Source organism: Tachyglossus aculeatus, chromosome 1, assembly GCF_015852505.1.
Source record: "Tachyglossus aculeatus isolate mTacAcu1 chromosome 1, mTacAcu1.pri, whole genome shotgun sequence".
Taxonomy (NCBI): domain Eukaryota; kingdom Metazoa; phylum Chordata; class Mammalia; order Monotremata; family Tachyglossidae; genus Tachyglossus; species Tachyglossus aculeatus.
In genome coordinates this window covers 939,980-958,970 of record NC_052066.1, presented here as the reverse complement: position 1 = coordinate 958,970, position 18,991 = coordinate 939,980, and the positions used below count along the sequence as shown (strand labels likewise).

At 55.8% G+C, this 18,991-nt stretch overlaps 1 protein-coding gene across 1 annotated transcript in view; it reads left to right on the top strand.

The window, feature by feature from the left end:
- Positions 1 to 18,696, top strand: part of MYLK (myosin light chain kinase) — a 129,977-nt gene extending 111,281 nt beyond the window's left edge. Inside the window, exons 26-33 of the mRNA XM_038751481.1 lie at positions 4,187 to 4,339; positions 5,352 to 5,475; positions 14,010 to 14,139; positions 15,619 to 15,750; positions 17,371 to 17,619; positions 17,793 to 17,880; positions 18,094 to 18,299; positions 18,518 to 18,696. Of these exons, the coding sequence (XP_038607409.1) occupies positions 4,187 to 4,339; positions 5,352 to 5,475; positions 14,010 to 14,139; positions 15,619 to 15,750; positions 17,371 to 17,619; positions 17,793 to 17,880; positions 18,094 to 18,299; positions 18,518 to 18,696 (1,261 nt within the window). The remainder of the gene's footprint in view (positions 1 to 4,186; positions 4,340 to 5,351; positions 5,476 to 14,009; positions 14,140 to 15,618; positions 15,751 to 17,370; positions 17,620 to 17,792; positions 17,881 to 18,093; positions 18,300 to 18,517) is intronic.
- The last annotated feature ends 295 nt before the right edge of the window (positions 18,697 to 18,991 follow it).

Here is an 18,991-nt window from a genome sequence, read left to right as displayed (position 1 = left end):
GATAGAAGAAAGCAATAGAGTATAAAGATTTGTATGAAAGGGATAGAAGTGGTAGTAGTAGTAGCAGTAGCAGTAGCAAGAGTAGTAAAAGCAGTAATAGCAGCAATAGTAGAGGAGCAGCATGGCTTTGTGGAAAGACCGAATGCTTGGGAAGCAGGGAAGCAGTGTGGTTCAGTGGAAAGAGCTTGGGCTTTGGAGTCAGAGATCGTGGGTTCAAATCCCAGCTCTGCCACCTGTCAGCTGTGTGACTTTGGGCAAGTCATTTAACTTCTCTGGGCCTCAGTCACCTCATCTGTAAAATGGGGATTAAGACTGTGAGTCCCCGGGGGACAACCTGATCAATTTGTAACCTCTCCAGTGCTTAGAACAGTGCTTTGCACATAGTAAGTGCTTAATAAATGCCATCATTATTATTATTGGTAGTCAGAGGAGCATGACCTAGTGGATAGAGCATGGGCCTGGAAATCAGAAGGTTCTAATCCCTTGTCTGCTTTGTGGCCTTGGACATCACTTAACTTTTCTGGGCCTGTTTCCTCATCTGTACAGTGGGGATTAATAATAATAAAAAGGCATTTGTTAAGCATTTACTTTGTTCCAAGCACTGTTCTAAGTACTGGGGTAGATACAAGGTAATCAAGTTGTCCCACACGGGGCTCACAGTCTTAATCCTCATTTTACAGATGAGGTAACTGAGGCACAGAGAAGTTAAATGACTTGCCTAAAGTCACACAGCTAAGTGAGGAGCCAGAATTAGAACTCATGACCTCTGACTCCCAAGCCCGTGCTCTTTTCACTAAGCCATAATTAAGACTGTGATCCCTATGTGGAACAGGGACTGTGTCCATGTCCAACCTGATTATCTTGTACCTACCCCAGTGTTTAGAACAGTGCCTGGCACATAGTGAGCACTTAACAAATACCATAATTATTATTATTATTCCCCACTCTTCCACTTGCCTGCTGTGTCATCTTGGGCAAGTCACAAAACTTCTCTGTGACTCAGTTTCCTCATCTGTAAAATGGGAATTCAGTACCTGTTCTCTCTCCTACCTAGACCGTTAGCCCTATGTGGGCTAGGGACTGTGTCCAATCTGACTATCTTGTATCTACCCCAGAGCTCAGATTAGTGTTTGTCACATAGTAAGCACTGCAATAGCATAATTGATAGTAGCAGACTCACTATCAATTAATCAATGGTAGTTATTGAGTGCTTACTCTGTGTAGAGTGCTCAATATTGTAGTATCTCATCTTATTAGTAATAGCAATAGAATTTATTGTGCACCCATTGGGTACAATGAACTGTGCTAAGTGCTTGGGAAAGAGCAAAACAAGCATATGACGCATCCCTTGCCCACAAGGAGCTTGCACTTCAATGGGGAAGACAGACATTACAGTATTTACAAACAGAGTAACCAAAGGAAGTAATCGAATATACAATTGAATAGCATTTATGCAAACATGCTCAGAATGGGTATAGAAAAGTCAGTAAGTGCTGGAAATTGGTGGCAGTTCTTGAGGTTCTTGGGGTTCTGGGAAATGAACTGGGGAAGATTTCCTGGAGGAGGTGGGATTTTAGGAGGGATTTGAATGGGGGGAAGGAGGGAGTGCCAGGATGGTGCCAGGAGGGGATGGAAACAGAAGGGATGAGGGTGAGGGACAGTTGGGCAGTTGTCTTGGGAGGAGCCAAGAGAATAAGCTGGAAAATGGGAAGCCAACAGAGCGGATGGTGTACGATGGGGTGAGTTGGTTGAGAGAACTGAAGCCAGGTCTGAGGAGTTTCTATCAGTACCAACAAACTCACCAGGCCTTGTTCTCACCACTGACCCCCTTACCCATGTCTGCCCTTCTAACGGTAACTCCCTCCCTCTCCATGACAAGTATCATGACGTGGTGGATAGACCATGTGGGTTCTAATCCTGGCTCTGCCACTTGTCTGCTGTGTGTCCTTGGACAGTATTGTACTTTTCCAAGTGCTTAGTACAGTGCTGAGGCACACAGTAAGTGCTCAATAAATACGATGGAATGAGCAAGTCACTTCACTTCTCTGTGCCTCAGTACCCTCATCTGTAAAATGGAGATTGAGACTTTGAGCCCCACTTGGGACAGGGACTGTGTCCAACCCGATGTGCTTGTATCCACCCAAGCACTTAGTACAGTGCCTGGCACATAATAAGCCCTTAACAAGTACCACAATTATTAATGATAATAACAATAATTGGTATTATTATTAGTTGTGGATGAAGGCTCTGTAGTAGTAGTAATGATGATAATAATAATTACTATGTTCCAGGGACTCTACTAAGCGCTGGAGTAGATACAAAGTAACCGGGTTGGACAGAGTCCTTGTCCCACATGGGGCTCACAATCTTAATCCCCATTTAGTAATAGTAGTAGTAGTGGTAATAGCGGTAATAGTAGTAGTAGTAGTAGTAGTAGTAGTAGTAGTAGTAGTAGTGGTGGTGGTAGTAGAGAAACACCATGGGCTAATAATAATAATAATAATAATAATTGCATTTATTAAGCACTTACTATGTGCAAAGCACTGTTCTAAGCACTAGGGAGGTTACACGGTGATCAGGTGGTCCCACGGGGGGCTTACAGTCTTAATCCCCATTTTCCAGATGAGGTAACTGAGGCCCAGAGAAGTTAAGTGACTTGCCCAAAGTCACACAGCTGACAATTGGCAGAGCCGGAATTTGAACCCCTGACCTCTGACTCCAAAGCCCGTGCTCTTTCCACTGAGCCATGCTACTTCCCTAAGTGGATAAGGCACAAACTTGGGAGTCAGAAGGACTGATGGGAAGGAGTTTCTGTTTGAAATGGATGTGGGTGGGCAACCACTGGAGGTTCTTGAGGAGTGGGGAAACATGAACTGAATGATTTTTAGAAAAATGATCTGGGCAGCAGAGTGAAGTATGGACTGGAGTGGGGAGAGGCAGGAGACAGGGAGGCCAGCAAAGAGGCTGATGCTACAATCAAGGCGAGGTAGGATAAGGGCTTGGGTCAGTGTAGTAGCAGTTTGGATGGAAAGGAAAGGACAGATTTTAGCAATGTAGTGAAGGTCGAACTGACAAGATTTGGTGACAGATTGAATATGCGGGTTGAATGAGAGAGGTGAATCAAAGATAATGCCAAGTTTATGTGTGGATGGTGGTGCTGTCTACAATGATGGGAAAGTCACAGAAAGGATAGGGTTTGGGTGGGAAGATGAGGCATTCTGTACTGGACATGTTTAGTTTGAAGTGTCGTTCCTGAAGGCAGGAGAAAATGTGAGACTGCAGAGAAGAGAGATCAGGGTTGGCGAGGAGGATCTGGGAATCAGCCCCATAGAGATGGGAGTTGAAACTGTAGGAGCAAATGAGTTCTCCAAGGAAGTGGGTGTAGATGATGTCCCCCTCTAGACTGCAAGCTCACTGTGGGCAGGGAATGTGTCTACCAACTTTGTTGTTCTGTACTCTCCCAAGAGCTGAGTGCATTCTGCACACAGTAAACACTTGATAAATACCATTGATTGATTGAGTAAAGAAAGGGGCCCAAATCTGATCCTTGAGGAACCCCCACAGTTAGGGAGTTGAAGGCAGAGGAGGCGCCCACCAAAGAGACTGAGAAGGAGAGGCCAGAGGGATAGGAGGAGAACCAGAAGAGGACAGTGTCAGTGAAGCCAAGGTTGCATAGTGTTTCCGGGAGAAAGGGGTAGTCCACAGTGTTGAAGGCAGCTGAGAGGTCGAGGGGGATAGGATGGCATAGAGGCCATTGGATTTGGCAAGAAGGAGATCATTGGTGACCTTAGTGAGGGACGTTTTGGTGGAGTGAAGGTAATGGAAGCCAAATTGGAGAGAGTCGAGGAGAGACCTGGAGGAGGAGAAGTGGAGTCAGCAGGTGTAGACAGCTCTCTCAAGGAGTTTGGAGAGGAGTGATAGGAGGGAGATGGGATGATAACTGGAGGGAGATGTGGGGTCAAGGGAAGGTTATTTTAGGATAGGGGAGACAGACACCTGGCAATTCCAGGCCATCCAGCCCCCAGGCCTCCAGCCTTCACAGTCCCGAGTTCTAGATCCCTCCAACTCTCCACAGTTCCAGCCCACGCCCAAGCCCCCAGAACTCCCTACTCTGCTGGCCCCCACCTCCAGATCCTGCAGCCCCCGACCCCACCCCAGTGGCTTGGGTTTTTTTCCCCTCTGGCAGGGTGAGTGGCCTGTCCCCGTTCATGGGAGACAACGACAACGAGACCCTGGCCAATGTCACCTCAGCCACGTGGGACTTTGATGATGAGGCCTTTGATGAGATCTCAGATGACGCCAAGGACTTCATCAGCAGCCTGCTCAAGAAAGACATGAAGTGAGGGAGCGACTTGGACCCCCAGGATCCCACGACTCCTACCCAGGGGATGATCCCTGGGACCCGGGGTCACTGGCCCCATAGTCCTCAAAACTGGGACCCTGGGGTCACTGGTCCCATCACCCCACAGCTAGGACTCAGGGACTCCAGCCCTATCATCCCCACGGCCAGGACCCGGGGACACCAAGCCCATCGTCCCCAAAGCAGGAACCTGAAGACCCCAGGCCTATCACCCCACAACCGGAAACTGGGGACACCAGCCATATCACCCCCATAAGCAGGCCCCAAGAAGCACGTGGACTAGTGGAGATAGCCCGGACCTGGAAATCAGAAGGACCTGGGTTCTAATTCAGGCTCTGCCACTTGTCTACTGGGTGACCTTGGGCAAGTCACTTCACTTCTCTGTGCCTCAGTTACCTCAAAAGGGATTAAGACTGTGAGCCCTATGTAGGACAGGGACTAGATCCAACCCGAATAGCTTGTACAATGCCTGGCATATGGTAAGCACTTAACAAATACGACAGTTATTATTACTATTATTATTACCCCAGAGGCCCTTCCCCCATCTCCCCACAGCTGGAACCCAGGGATCTGGTCCCATTCCCTCGTGGGAGGGTAGTGCTTGCCAGCGGGCATCCTTCAGTGCCCAGGGCTAGGAGATGAGGGGTGAACTCTCGGGAAATCTCAGCAGGAGCTGCTCGTTTCTGAGCCTGGAGTCACATTTGCTCCACCATCGCACCCTGCCCCAAGAGCACCTTGCAGCCCTCTGTAGCCCCCCATAGCCTCTCTCAGCCCCTTGGCCATCCAGGGACCTCCCCCCCCTTCCCCAGTTCCTGCCCCCAATCCAGCCCTGCAATCCTCAGCCTGGGAGCCCGGGGTGTGGGGAAGCCCAGTGGGGCGGGGGTCAGGGATGAGAACCTTGGGATATTGGGAGTCCAGAAGAAGGGGGGGTACCCAGGGGGCTCCCCTGAGGACCTGGCTGAGCTCCCCTGCCCCACCCCGCCAATGCCAGGAGCCGCTTGGACTGTACCCAGTGCCTCCTGCACCCGTGGTTGACGAAAGACACCAAGAACATGGAGGCTAAGAAGCTGTCGAAGGACCGGATGAAGAAGTACATGGCCAGAAGGAAATGGCAGGTAACCGGGGCTGTGGGGAGCAGGGGGCTGGGGGCCGTGGGTGGGGAGTAGAGTGCCTAGTGGGTGGGAGTTCATTGGGTGGGGAAGGGGTCTGGGGGCAGCAGGTGGGAGCAGTGTGTCTGATGGGTGGCGGACCATTGGTTGGGGAGGAGGAGGTCTGGGGTAGCATTTTAGGGCAAAAGAGGAGGGGGAAGATGATAAGCCAGTTCTGCAAGAGGAAGGTCCTGGAAGCACAGTCTTTCTGGGGGCGAAGGGAACTGAAGGGTGCTGAGGGACCCCAAGAGGGGCAGGGGAAGCCTAGAGGGATGGAGGTGACCAAGGGGGGCCGAGGAGAGCCCAAGGAGTGCTGAAGGGTCGAGAGGGGCTAGAGAGTGGCGAGAGGGATGGAAGGGACCAAGGTGGGGTGAGGGGGGATGAGGGGCTGACAGGTATGGCTGGGACCAAGGGGGGATTGAGGGGGGCCCAAGGGGAGCTGAGGGGACTGAGAGGGGCAGGGAGGGGGTGAGAGGGATGGAAGGGATCAAGGGGAACTTAGAGGGGCTGAAATGGAAGGGGCCAAGTGGGGGGTGAGGGAAGGATGAGGGGAGCCAAGAGGGATAGAAGGGGCCAAGGGTACCAAGGCAGGGCCGGGGGGGCAGTGGGGAGCTGAGAGGGATGAAGGGAATCAAGATGGGGGGCAAGGGATCTGAGGGTAGCTCAGGGGTCCTAGAGGGGTTGGGGGCGAGGGATGGAGTGGATCGGGGGGCTAAGGGTAGCTCAGGAGGGTAAGGGGGGCAGAGGGCAATGGAAGGCACCAAGGGGGTCCCGAGAGTGCTGGAGAGGGTCCAAAGGTCTTGCCCCTGTGTCTGTCAGCTCTGTATGCCCTGGGACTGGGAGCATCAGGCCAAGACCCCAGCGCTTAGAACAGTGCTTTGCACATAGTAAGCACTTAATAAATGCTATTAAAAAAAAAGACCCCTGCCATGGGGTGCCTGGCCCCACCTCACTCGTCCCTCTGCCCTGCCCCACCCTGCCCCTCCCTGGTCTGCCAGTCTCTGCTCCTGCCCCTGTCCCATCCCAGTAGCACTGAGCATCATCAATCGTATTTATTGAGAGCTTACTATGTGCAGAGCATGAGATGCTGATCATGAAGATCATTTAATGAGCACTGTAATGTGGGGCCAGCTGTGAACAGAGCACTGTTCTCAGTGCCTCCTGTGATCAGAGTTCTGTACTGGTTCCCACCTGTGAGCAGAGCTCTCTATTGGGCCTCTACTATGTGCAGAGCTCTGTACTGCATGCCTCCTGTGAGCAGGACTCTGTGCTGGGCTTCTACTGTGTATAGAGCTCTGTACTCGGAGCTTCCTATGAGCTGAGCTCCATACTGGATGCCTTTTGTGTGCAGAGCTCTGTATTGGGCACCTACTGTGAGCAGAGCACTATACTGTATGCTTACTATGAGTGGAGTGCTTACTGATGCATGGAAGATGCATTGCCTCTTGCCCTGAAAGTGCTTACCGACTAATGGTAGGCAGACAAGAGTCCAAGAGAAATCAGTCAATCAATGGTATTTGTTGAGTGCTTACTGTGTGCAGAGCACTGTACTAAGCCCTGGGGAGAATACAATACAGTAGATTGGGTAGACACATTCCCTGCTCACAGGGAGCTTATAGTCTAGAGGTGTGGGCTCTCCTCCCCCATCTCTCTCCCTTCAGTCCCCGGCTCCCCCCTCCCCTTCTCCCCAAGCTTGGACTCGTCATTCCTCCCAAGCTTTCCTCCTGGCAGTACCCCGCTCTCGACTCTCTTACCCCCAATCCCTCCTTCACGTTGTCCCCTATCTGTAACTCCCTTCTCCCCCAAACCCTCCAGACTTCCTCCCTCCCCAACTTCAAAATCCCTCCTACTATCCCACCTCCTTCAACAAGCTTCCTCTAGAAACAGTGTGCCCTATTGGAAAGAAGAAGCGTGGCCTAGTGGAATGAGCACTAGCCTAGGAGTCCGAAGACCTGGGTTCTAACCCCAGTTCTGCCACATGTCTGCTGTGTGACTTGGGAAAATCACTCAACTTCTCTGGGATTCAGTTACCTCATCTGTAAAATGGAGATTAAGATTGTGAACCCGACATGGGATAAGGACTGTGTCCAACCTGATTATCTTGAATCTACTCCAGTGCTTAGAACAGTGCTTGACACAGTTTTTTATGGTATTTGTTAAGCGCTATGTGCCAGGCACTGTTCTAAACGCTGGGGTAAATGCAAGCTAATTAGGTTGGACACAGTCCTTATCTCACATGGGGCTCACAGTCTTAATCCCCATTTTACAGATGAGTTGTGAGGCACAGAGAAGTAAAGTCACTTGCCCAAGGTCACACAGCAGACAAATGGTGGAGCTGGGGTTAGAACCCAGGTCCTTCTGACTCCCAAGCCAGGCTCTACCCAGTAGGCCATACTGCTTCTCATTGTAAGCTCTCTCATAGTAAACACTTAACAAATACCATCAAAAAAAACCCAACCCTGTCCTCAGATCGTCTCAATCTCCCATTGCAATCTCGAATATTTGGGCCAATAGCCTTCCTCCACCTTTGCATTTCCACAGATGGTTGAGATTCCAGTGTCCATCTCCCTTTCCAAAGTGGAAGCTTCTTGTGGGCAAGGATTGTGAATTGTACTTTTGATGTACTTAGCACAGTGCCCAGCACCCAGTGGATTCCCAGCAAATCAATCAATTAATCAATCAATCAAACATACAGTCTAGAGGGGGAGATGGACATTAAAATAAATTATGGCTATGCACATAAGTGCTGTGGGACTGAGAGTGGGGTGTATGTAAGCACGTTGTGGCCAGGGAATGTGTCTGTTTATTGTCATAATGTACTCTCCTAAGCGTTTAGTACAGTGTTCTGCATACACTAAGTGCTCAGTAAGTATGATTGAATGAATGAATTAATGAAGGGTGCAAATCCAAGAGCAAGGGTGACCCAGAAGGGAGTGGTAGAAGAGGAAGCAGGATGGCCTAGTGGATAGAGCATGGGCCTTAGAGTAAGAAGGACCTGGGTTCTAATCCTGCCTCTTCCACCTTTCTGCTGTGTGATGGCTTAGTGGAAAGAGCACGGGCTTGGGAGTCAGAGGTCGTGAGTTCTAATCCTGTCTCCGCCACTTGTCTGCTGTGTGACCTCGGGCAAGTCACTTAACTTCTCTGTGCCTTCAGCTACCTCACCTGTAAAATGGGGATTAAGACTGGGAGCCCCATGTGGGACAGGGACTGTGGCCAACCTGATTAGCTTGTATCTATCGCAGTGCTATGCCTGGCACATAGTAAGCGCTTAACAAATATCATAAAAAAAAATAGAAAATGAAGGCTTAGTTAGGGAAGACCTGTTGGAGGAGATGTGCCGTTTAACAAGGCTTTGAAGGTGGGGAGAGCAGTGATCTGTAGTGTATGAAGAGGGAAGGAGTACCAGCCAGAGGCAGGATGTGGGCAAGAGGTTGGTGGAGAGCTAGACGTGATATAATAATAGCAAATACCACCACTATCACTAGCTCCAAATGGCCAAAATGCAAGTAGCCACGTGGGGAGCAGGAGTAGCAGTCATGTTATTTACTGAGAGCCTACTGTGCGTGATGTAGTCTACTAAGATCTTGGGAAGGATAACAGCTGCAAGAATTTCCAGACTCAAAGGGGTCCTGCTCTAAAGGGAGAGACAGACAAACAAAATATTTACAAATAGGAGAAAAGGAAGAAACAACAAGAAGGCAAGGAGAAGAAAACATCTGTGGGGATGAAACCACAGGATAAATAAGTGAGTGAACAATCAATAGAGAAGCAGCATGGCCTAGTAGAAAGAGCCCAGCCTGGGATCAGAGGACCATTGGTTCTAATCATGGCTCCCACCACTTGTCAGCTCTGTGGCCTTGGGCAAGTCATTTCACTTCTCTGGGCCTCAGTTCCCTCATCCGTAAAATGGGGATTTAGACTGTGAGCCCCATGTGGTACAGGGATTGAGTCCAACTTGATTAACTTGAATTTACTCCAGTGCTTAGTACAGTACTGGGCACATAGAAAGTGCTTAAGCTCATTATGGGCAGGGAACATGTCTGCTAATTCTGTTGTATTCTACTCTCCCCAGCACTTAATACAGTGCTCGGCACACAGTAAGTGCTCAGTAATACCACTGATTGATTAACAAATACCATTCAAACAAATGAAGGGGGAGGGAATTCTAGGTAGGAGGGAGGACATGGTGAGAGATAAGGTTGAGGCACAATGGGTAGGTCACCATTAGAAGAGCAAAGGATGTGAACTGGGGTAATGGGATAAGAATGAGGATCGGAATCATCGATGGTGTTTACTGAGTGCTTACTGTGCGCAGAGCATAGACTAAGCACATTGGAAAATACAGCAGAGCTGGTAGAAACGTTCTCTGCCCATAACGAGCTTACAATCAATAAGTTAGTGGTATTTATTGAGTGCTTACTGTGTGTAAAGCCCTATACTAAGTGCTTGGGAGAGTACAGTACAACAGAGTTGTTAGACACATTCCCTGCCCACAATGAGTAAAAAGGGGCATGCCTTTAAGCCGTTGGTGATGAGTTTCTGTTCGATGTGGAGGTGGATGGGCAACCACTGGAATCTCATGTGGAGTGGAGAGATTGGAGCAGAACAACGTTTTGGAAAAATGATCCAGGCAACAGAGTGAATAATAATAATAATAATAATAATAATAATAATAATAATGGCATTTGTTGAGCGCTTACTATGTGCAGAGCACTGTTCTGAGCGCTGGGGGGGATACAAGGTGATCAAGTTGTCCCACGGGGGACTCACAGTCTTAATCCCCATTTTACAGATGAGGTAACTGAGGCACAGAGAAGTGAAGTGACTTGCCCACAGTCACACAGCTGACAAGTGGCGGAGCCGGATTTGAACCCATGACCTCTGACTCCAAAGCCCGGGCTCTTTTCCACTGAGCCACACTGCTTCTCCTGTGAACTCATAGTGAAGTGTGTGGCCTGGACAATGTGAACAGTGTGGACAGTCCCTCTAGACTGTAACATGGCTTAGTGAGTAGAGCACGGGCCTGGGAGTCAGAAGGTCATGGGTTCTAATTCTGACTGCCACTTGTCTGCTGTGTGACCTTGGGCAACTCACTTCACTTCTCTGGGCCTCAGTTATCTCATCTGTAAAATGAAGATTAAGAGTGTGACCCCTTTGTGGGACAGGGACTGTGCCCAACCTAACTTGAATCTACCCCAATGCTTAGAACAGTCCTTGGCACATAGTAAGTGCTTAACCATCTTTTTTTTTTTTATTCTCACGGTGAGCAGGGAACATGTCTACCAGCTCTGTTGTATTGTACTGTCCCAAGTGCTTAGTACAGTGCTCTGCACACAGTAAGCTCTCAAAAAATACCATTGACTGATTGGAGTGGGGCGAGGCTGGATGTGGGGTGATCAGGGAAGAGACTAATAATAATAACAATAATAATGGTATTTGTTAAGCACTTAATATGTGCCAGACACTGTTCTAAGTGCTAGGGTAGATACAAGGTAGTCGGGTGGACACAGTCCCTGTCCCACATAGGGCTCACAATCTTAATCTCCATTTTACAGATGAGAGAACTGAGGCACATAGAAGTTAAGTGACTGGCCTAAGGTCACACAACAGACAAGTGGAAGAACTGGGATTGAAACCCATGACCTTCTGACTCCCAGTCCCGGGCTCTAGCCACTGGACCATGCTGCTTCTCTAGAGACTAATGCCTCTAGACTGTAAACTCATTTAATAATAATAATAATAGTAATAATAATAATAATAATAATGGCATTTATTAAGCACTTACTATGTGCAAAGCACTGTTCTAAGCACTGGGGAGGTTACAAAGTGATCATGTCCCACGGAGGGCTCACAGTCTTAATCCCCATTTTATAGGTGAGGTAACTGAGGCCCAGAGAAGTTAAGTGACTTGCCCAATGTCACACAGCTAACTTTCCATGGACAGGGAATGTGTCTGCTAATTCTGTTGGACTGTACTCTCCTAAACACTTGGTAGAGTGCTCTGCTTACAGTAAGTGCTCAATAAATACCATTGATTGATTGGTTGACTGATGCAGTAGTAGGGTACATCTGAACAGCCATATGCTTAAAAGTGCCGAGGACGGGCATAGGAACCCTGGAACTTGGGGTGACAGTTGAGTTGTTATGAGTTGGGGTGCCGGGAGTGAATGGGGAATCAGTCAGTCAATCGATGGTATTTATTGAGCACTTACTGTACTAAGGACTTGGGAGAAGCCAATACAACAGAGGCGATAGGTACATTCCCTGCCCACAATGAGCTTACATTCAATCAATCAGTGGTATTTATCGAGTGCTTGCTGTGTACAGAGCACTATACTAAGCGCTTGAGCCAGTACAATACAAAAGTGTTGTTAGGCACATTCCCTGCCCACAACGAGCTTACCGTCTAGGGGGGAAGGTTTGTTGGGAGAGTGGGATTCCAGGTGGGATTTGCCGGTGGGGAGAAGCAGATATGTACGATGGGGAGAGGCAGGGCAGAGCCTGGAGGGGGATGTTGTGGGGAGCCCCTGCTGGGGGCAGGGGGCACTGGGGGTTTGGAAGGGAGGGGAGACTTGGACTGGGCCCCCCTGCTCTTTCAGCAGTTAACTTCTCCCTGCCCTGCCGCAGCTCATCCTCCCTTCTCTCATCAATTGGCCCTGGGGCTGAGGCAGGGGTTGGGGGGCAGGAGGGGGGCGGGATGGGTTGGCCTGAGGCGGGGTGCACAGGGGGAGGCAGTGGTGGGGGATGAGGTTTCCTGGGGAAAGGGGAGGATGTGTCTTGGGAAAAGACCAGGGATGAGATTTTCTGGGAGATGGGGAGGAGGTGATGGGGAAAAGGGTTGAGGTTGGGGGTTTTCTGGGAGGGGGAGTGGTAGAGGATGGGAGTTTCGGAGATGGGGGGAGGGGGTGGTCTGGGTAGTCTGAAAGGGGTTGGAAATGGAGGTTCCAGGTGGAGGAGTTGTCCTAGGGTTGGGACGGCCGGGGCAGGGAGATTGGGGTGGGATTGTGAGGTCTGGCGAAAGAGGATGGCGGTGGACAGAGGGAAGGGGATAGGGGTGCGGTGGTCAGAAGGGCTGACGGGAAGGGGAGGAGGGTGGCGAGGTTAGGGAGGAGGGAAGGAAAAGCGAGGCGGCAAGGGGGATTCTGCAGGGTTCTCCCAGGTCGGGTAGACTGACCCTACCTCCAGGCAGATATTGGGGCTTTGCGGCCCCCCAAACCCTTCACTAGGACCCCCTGTAAGCGTCCACTGTTGGGAATGGAGCCGAGGTCAAGTCACTTAACTTTTCTGAACCCCAGTTTCCTCATGTAAAATGGGGATTAAATGCCTGTTCTCCCTCATTCATTCATTCATTCAATCGTATTTATTGAGAGCTTACTGTGTGCAGAGCACTGTACTAAGCACTTGGAAAGTACAATACAACAATAGAGACAATCCCTGCCCACAACAGGTTCACAATTAAGGTAGGGGGTGGGGGGGAGACAGACATCAAGACAAGTAAACGGCCATCAATAAAAATAAAAAGAATTGTAGATACACACACACACACACACACACACACACACACACACACACACACACACATATATATATATATATACAGTTCTCCCAGGCCGGATGGACTGACCCTGCATTCAGGCAGGTGTTGGGGCTTCTCGGCCCCCCAAACCCCTGACTAGGACCCCCTGTAAGCGTCCGCTGTTGGGAACGGGGACAGAGGAGATGGGTGGACGGCGGAGGGCACGGGTCCGGGGACAGGGCCGGCGGATGGTCGGGCGCAGGACGGAGCAGCGGACAGCCTCCCTGACAAGGACGACGTCCAGCTGAGCGGACCTCAGAGAGCGGGGGGCCGCCAGAGACCCTTCAGCCCCCTCCCCCCGCCCCTGCCCCCCCCCCCAGCCCCATCCCTTCCCCCTCTCTTGTCTCACCCCTTTCCCTCGCCCGGCTCCCTCCCGATCCTCCTCCCCTTTCCATCCCCTCCCGCCATCCCCACGCCCCCTTCCCATTCCCGTGTCCTGGGCCGGGACTCTCCCCCAGGTTTTCCTGCCCCCCGCCTCCCTCCCCTTTCCCCCTTCCCTCACCCCATCCCCGCCTCCTGAGCCTGTCCCGTCCCTGTCCCCCGCCCCCCCCCCCCCCACCGGCTCCCGCCCCCCGCCCACCCCCCGGCCGGGTGTCCTGCGTGTCTGGGCAGACCGCGCTTTCTGTAAACTCTCCCTTTTATGGGGCTGCAGCCCGGGGCCGGGGCTTCGTCTGCCGCGTCCTTCCTTCCTTGTTTAGGCAAATTAGCTCAGAAGCCGCCCCGGCCCCGGCCCCCAGCCCCCAGCCCCCAGCCCCAGCCCCCGGCCCCGCTCACACCGCCCACCGCTACCGGCCGTGCTCACACACGCTGCCCGCCCGCCGCTGCCCACGCGGCGACCCAGGGGTCCGGGGTCCGGCCCAGCCCGGCGGCGCCCACACCCGCCCCGTCCGTCCCCCCCGTCCCCCCCGCCCTGTCGCCGCTGCAGAAAACGGGCAATGCGGTGAGGGCCATCGGCCGCCTGTCCTCCATGGCCATGATCTCGGGGCTCAGCGGCAGGAAGGGGTCCTCGGGCTCCCCCACCAGCCCCCTCAATGCCGACAAGCTGGAGACCCCAGGTGAGCAGGCCGCGGGCACGGGTGGGCACTGGCTCGGGGGCTCCGGGGACCCACCCCTCGATGGCAGTCATCGAGCGCTTCCTAATATCCATAGAACCCCCGCGAATAGGAAGCGACTCGACGCCACTTGATGATGATAATCATGATAATAACCGTGCTATTTGTTAAGCGCCTACTGTGTGCCAAGCACTGTTCTAAGCGCTGGGGTAGATACAAGGTAATCAGGTTGCCCCACGTGGGGCTCACAGTCTTCAACCCCATTTGACAGATGAGGGAACTGAGGAACAGAGAAGTGAAGTGACTTGCCCAAAGTCACACAGCTGATAAGTGGCAGAGCCGTGATTAGGACCCACGACCTCCGACTCCCAAACCCGTGCTCTTTCCACTGTCACGCTTATTCTCTACTATATGTAGAGCACTTTACTAAGCGAATTCATTACTGCAGAGTTGGCAGACACGTTCCCTGCCCACATCGAGCACAAAGTCTCGGGTCTCGACTCGGCTATGCGCCCGGAGAGGTGGCGTGGGAACATTCGGGAAGACCCCTCCTGCCATCGGGCCTGGCCCGCCCAGGACTCTGCTCTGAGCCCAGCTCCGAATCCCTCTCGCTTGCTGTGTCCTCGATGCCCTTCCCCATGCCCACCCCAGGCTGCCAGAGGGACCGGGGGCTTCGCCCCAGATGCAGATGTCCGGCGGGGGTCTCCGAGGGGCAGGCTCCTGTTCTTCATTCATTCAATCGTATTTATTGAGCGCTTACTGTGCGCAGAGCACTGTACTAAGCGTTTAGAGAGTGCCATACAGCAATAAAGAGGGACAAACCTTGCCCACGACGGGCACAGTCACAGTCTAGCGGGCGTTGGTGGGGGGGGGGGGGGGGGGCGGGGGGCAGACATCAAAACAAATAAACAGGCATCAATAGAAATAAATAAAATTATAGAAAGATACATATATACCTAAATGCTGCAGGGCGGAGAGAGGGGGGAAGAGCGAGTCAGGGTGGCAGGAAAGGGAGGGGGAGCTGAGAAAAAGTGGGGCTTAGTCTGGGAAGGCCTCTTAGAGGAGGTGCGCCTTCAATGAGGCTCCTGGGGCGAGGGGCCAGTCGGGGCGTGTCCGGCCTCCCCGGAACCCTCGACGGACCCCTGCTCCCGGGCAGGGCAGCGGTCAGTGTGGAGGCGGGAAGACCTTGAAGATCCCCTACTCCCTGCTCTCAGCGTGAGTGGCAAGGGGCGGGAAGAGAGGGAGACTCGCCGGCTGTTTCCCTGCCCCCGGTTGCAGGAGGGGTCAGTCAGAGAGGCCCGTTAGGGGTCAGTGTCGCTGCGGCCTCCGGCGCCCCTCGCTCGGACCGGGGTCCCCGCAGCCTGGGGACTTCGGGACAGGACCCAGCCCGGCCCCCAGCCCGGGGGGGGCTGGAGAGCAAGGGCCGCGGCGGCGGCTTCGCACCCCCAAGGACTGCCGCTGTGCTCTGTGCCCCGACCCCAGATGACGCGTCCCAGGCCTTCCTGGAGGCGGTGGCCGAGGAGAAGCCGCACGTGAAGCCCTACTTTTCCAAGACGATCCTGGATATCGAGGTGGTGGAGGGCAGCGCCGCGCGATTCGACTGCAAGATCGAGGGTAACGGACCTGCGCCCCCTCCGATCCCCGACACTCCCCCCCCCCCATCTCTGCCCTCTGCCCCTCCGTGACCCGCTGCTCCTCCCCGAGTGCCTGGGCTGGGCCCCTGTGCCATAGGAGCCCCCTCCCTCCGCCCCGCCCCACCCCGCGCCCCTGCCCTCTGTGACTCCCTGCTCTTCCCCGAGTGTCCGGGCTGGACCCGTGTGCTATGGGAGAAACGCCACCCTCTAGGGAGCCCCCTGACCGTCCCTCCTCCCGCTGGCCAGAACCTGGGTCTGGGGAGGTGGGAGAGGGAGGAGGGAGACGAGGAGGAAGATGAGGTGAGAGAGGAGGAGGGAGACGAGGAGGGAGACGAGGAGAGACTCTGTTGGGGATTCCAGCAGCTCCTCCCCCTGGCCCAGGCCCAGCTGGGTATCGGTTTAGGCCCCTTTTCGCAGGGGAAGTCTTTCCCCATTCCCCGCCCCCTCCCCCAATCTGGCCCCGAGCCCCAAATCCGAGCAAGGAGGGCCTGCAGAGCTGTGGAGCCGCGTGGGGGCCGCGTGGGGGTGCGGGCGGAGTGGGATCCAGTCCGGGAGAGTCGGGGACTGGTAGCCCAGGGAGAGACTTTAATCATCATTCTGCTACTGCCACCCCAGGGGCTCCCCGAGTGCAGGCCCCCCTCTACACTGGGGGGGGGGAGGGGTCATTGGGGGGGGCCGGGTCAGCCCTGTCTACACTGGGGGCATCCCGATGGCAGGGCCGGGTCCACCTCGTCTACACTGGGGACTCCCAGAGGGCAGGATAGGGTCTGCTCCATCTACCTCAGGGGCTCCCCCCGAGGGCAGGACCATGCCCCCCCCCCCCCGTCTACACCGGAGGCTCCCCGAGGGCAGGACCGTGTGTCCGTCCCCCCCGCCCCCCGTCTACACCGGAGGCTCCCCGAGGGCAGGACCGTGTTACCCCCCACCCACCCCGTCTACACCGGAGGCTCCCCGAGGGCAGGACCGTGTGTCCGTGCCCCCCATCCCCCGTCTACACTGGAGGTTCCCCGAGGGCAGGACCGTGTTACCCCCCACCCCGTCTACACCGGAGGCTCCCCAAGGGCAGGACCGCGTGTCCGTGCCCTCTGCCCCCGATCTACCCCGGAGGCTTCCCGAGGGCAGGACCGTGTGTCCTTCCCCCCCGCCCCCCGTCTACACCGGAGGCTCCCCGAGGGCAGGACCGTGTGTCCGTGCCCCCCACCCTCCCGTCTACACTGGAGGCTCCCCGAGGGCAGGACCGTGCCCCCCACCCCCGCCTACACTGGAGGCTCCCCGAGGGCAGGACCGTGTTACCCCCACCCACCCACCCCGTCTACACCGGAGGCTCCCCGAGGGCAGGATTGTGTGTCCGCGCCCCCCGCCCCCCGTCTACACCGGAGGCTCCCCGAGGGCAGGACCATGTGTCCGTGCCCTCCGCCCCCGGCCTACCCCGGAGGCTTCCCGAGGGCAGGACCGTGTGTCCGTACCCCTCGCCCCCCGTCTACCCCGGAGACTCCCCAAGGGCCGGCGCCGGCGGCCGGGCCGGGGTCTCCGGGTGTCCCCGGGCCCCGAGGGTCAGCCGGCCTGACGGTCCCCGCCGGGGTGTCTCCGCGTGCCGCAGGCCACCCGGACCCCGAGGTCGTGTGGTTCAAGGACGAGCACTCCATCAAGGAGTCGCGGCACTTCCAGATCGACTACGACGAGGACGGGAACTGTTCGCTGACCATCGCCGACGTGTCCGGCGACGACGACGCCAAGTACACCTGCAAGGCCGTCAACTGCGCCGGGGAGGCCACCTGCGCCGCCGAGCTCATCGTGGAGACCATGGCCGGCGGGGAAGGCGGGGACGGGGGCGGGGGCGGCGGGCCCGGCGCGGGGGGCCTCGATGACCAGGACCAGGAGGAGGAGGAGGAGGAGGAGGAGTGAAGGGGAGGGCCGGCCGGCCGGCCAGGGAAGCCTGCGCCCCCCCCCTCCCCCTCGCCCACCAGACTGCTCCTCCACCATTCCGCAGACCCCCTTCTTAGACCACCTCCTCGCGGGCAGAGCCCCCCGCGCCCGCCCTTTCGCCACCCTCGGTCGGGCCCCCCGTGGGCATTCATCCGCGGGCCCCGGGGCGGGCGGGGGCCGGGCGGTGGGGAGGGGGCATCGGCCCTCCGCCAATCTCCTCGTGGGCAGCGCCGGGCCCAGCTGCCTGGGTCCGGGATCCTCGCCAAGGGGGCAGGATCGACCGGTCCCCCACCGCCCCCGGCCCCCGCCCCACCTCCATTAGGCCCACTTGGCCGTCCGTTGTCCTAACGGGGATCCGCCCACCCCTGCGGCCCCCCCCCCCCCGTTACCCCCACAGGGTTCAGGGCGCCGCGACCCCAGGCCCCGATTTCCGGCCCCCCAAACAGAGAGGAAAATCCAACTTGCTTCCTGACGGCTTCGCAGCCCTTCCCGGCCCCAAACTCCGTGCGGGCGGAGAGCGCCCCGAATCGCAGTCTTTCCAGGGGCCGGGGTCGCGTCTGTCGGATTCCCCCCCACCCCCGCCCCGCAGCGCCTCGCGGGAGGGTCGGGGAGGGGAAGGGGGGGTTCCCCCGAGGACCCACGCCCCCCTTCCCGCCCCTCCAGGACCAACCCCCCCGCAACGACCCCCTGCGGGATTCCCTTGAGGGAGGGGCCAGCGGGGACCCCCACCCCCGCCCTTGCTCGCCGAGGCTCGGCCCGGGCGGGAGCGGGGGGGAGGGGGCTCCCCACGCCCTTGGTCTTTGCTGTATTCGCCGCCCTAGACGCCGTAGAGAGCCGGTCCGCGCCCCCCGCCCCCCGCCCCGTGGCCCCTGTGCCGCCCGCGCCGCGCCCCCCGTCCCGGGCCGGGGGCGGGGTCCCGTCCGGCTTGGCTTTGCCCGCTTGTGTCCGATGGCCAGCTTCGTGTCTGCCCGCCCCCTCCCCCCCCACCGTGCAGCAGTAGGAAAGGCGTTTTATCCGATTTCCAGCATTACAAGAGTGTTTCCTCACCTCGTTTGAGCGCGTGTAGCGGCCGGGAGGGCGCGCGCACGTGCCCGCGCCCTGGGCCCTGGGCCGTCTGGGCTCCCCGCGGGCGCGCGGGGGCGGGGGCGGGGGCGCGCCCCGGGCCGGTGCCCGGACGGACGGACCCCACCGGCCGTGCCAACTCTCACTGTTTCCAAATAAAGAGTCCCACAGAGCGCCCTGCCTCCCTGCCTCCCTCCCCGCCGGCCTCCCTGCCTCCCACCCCTCCGGCCTCC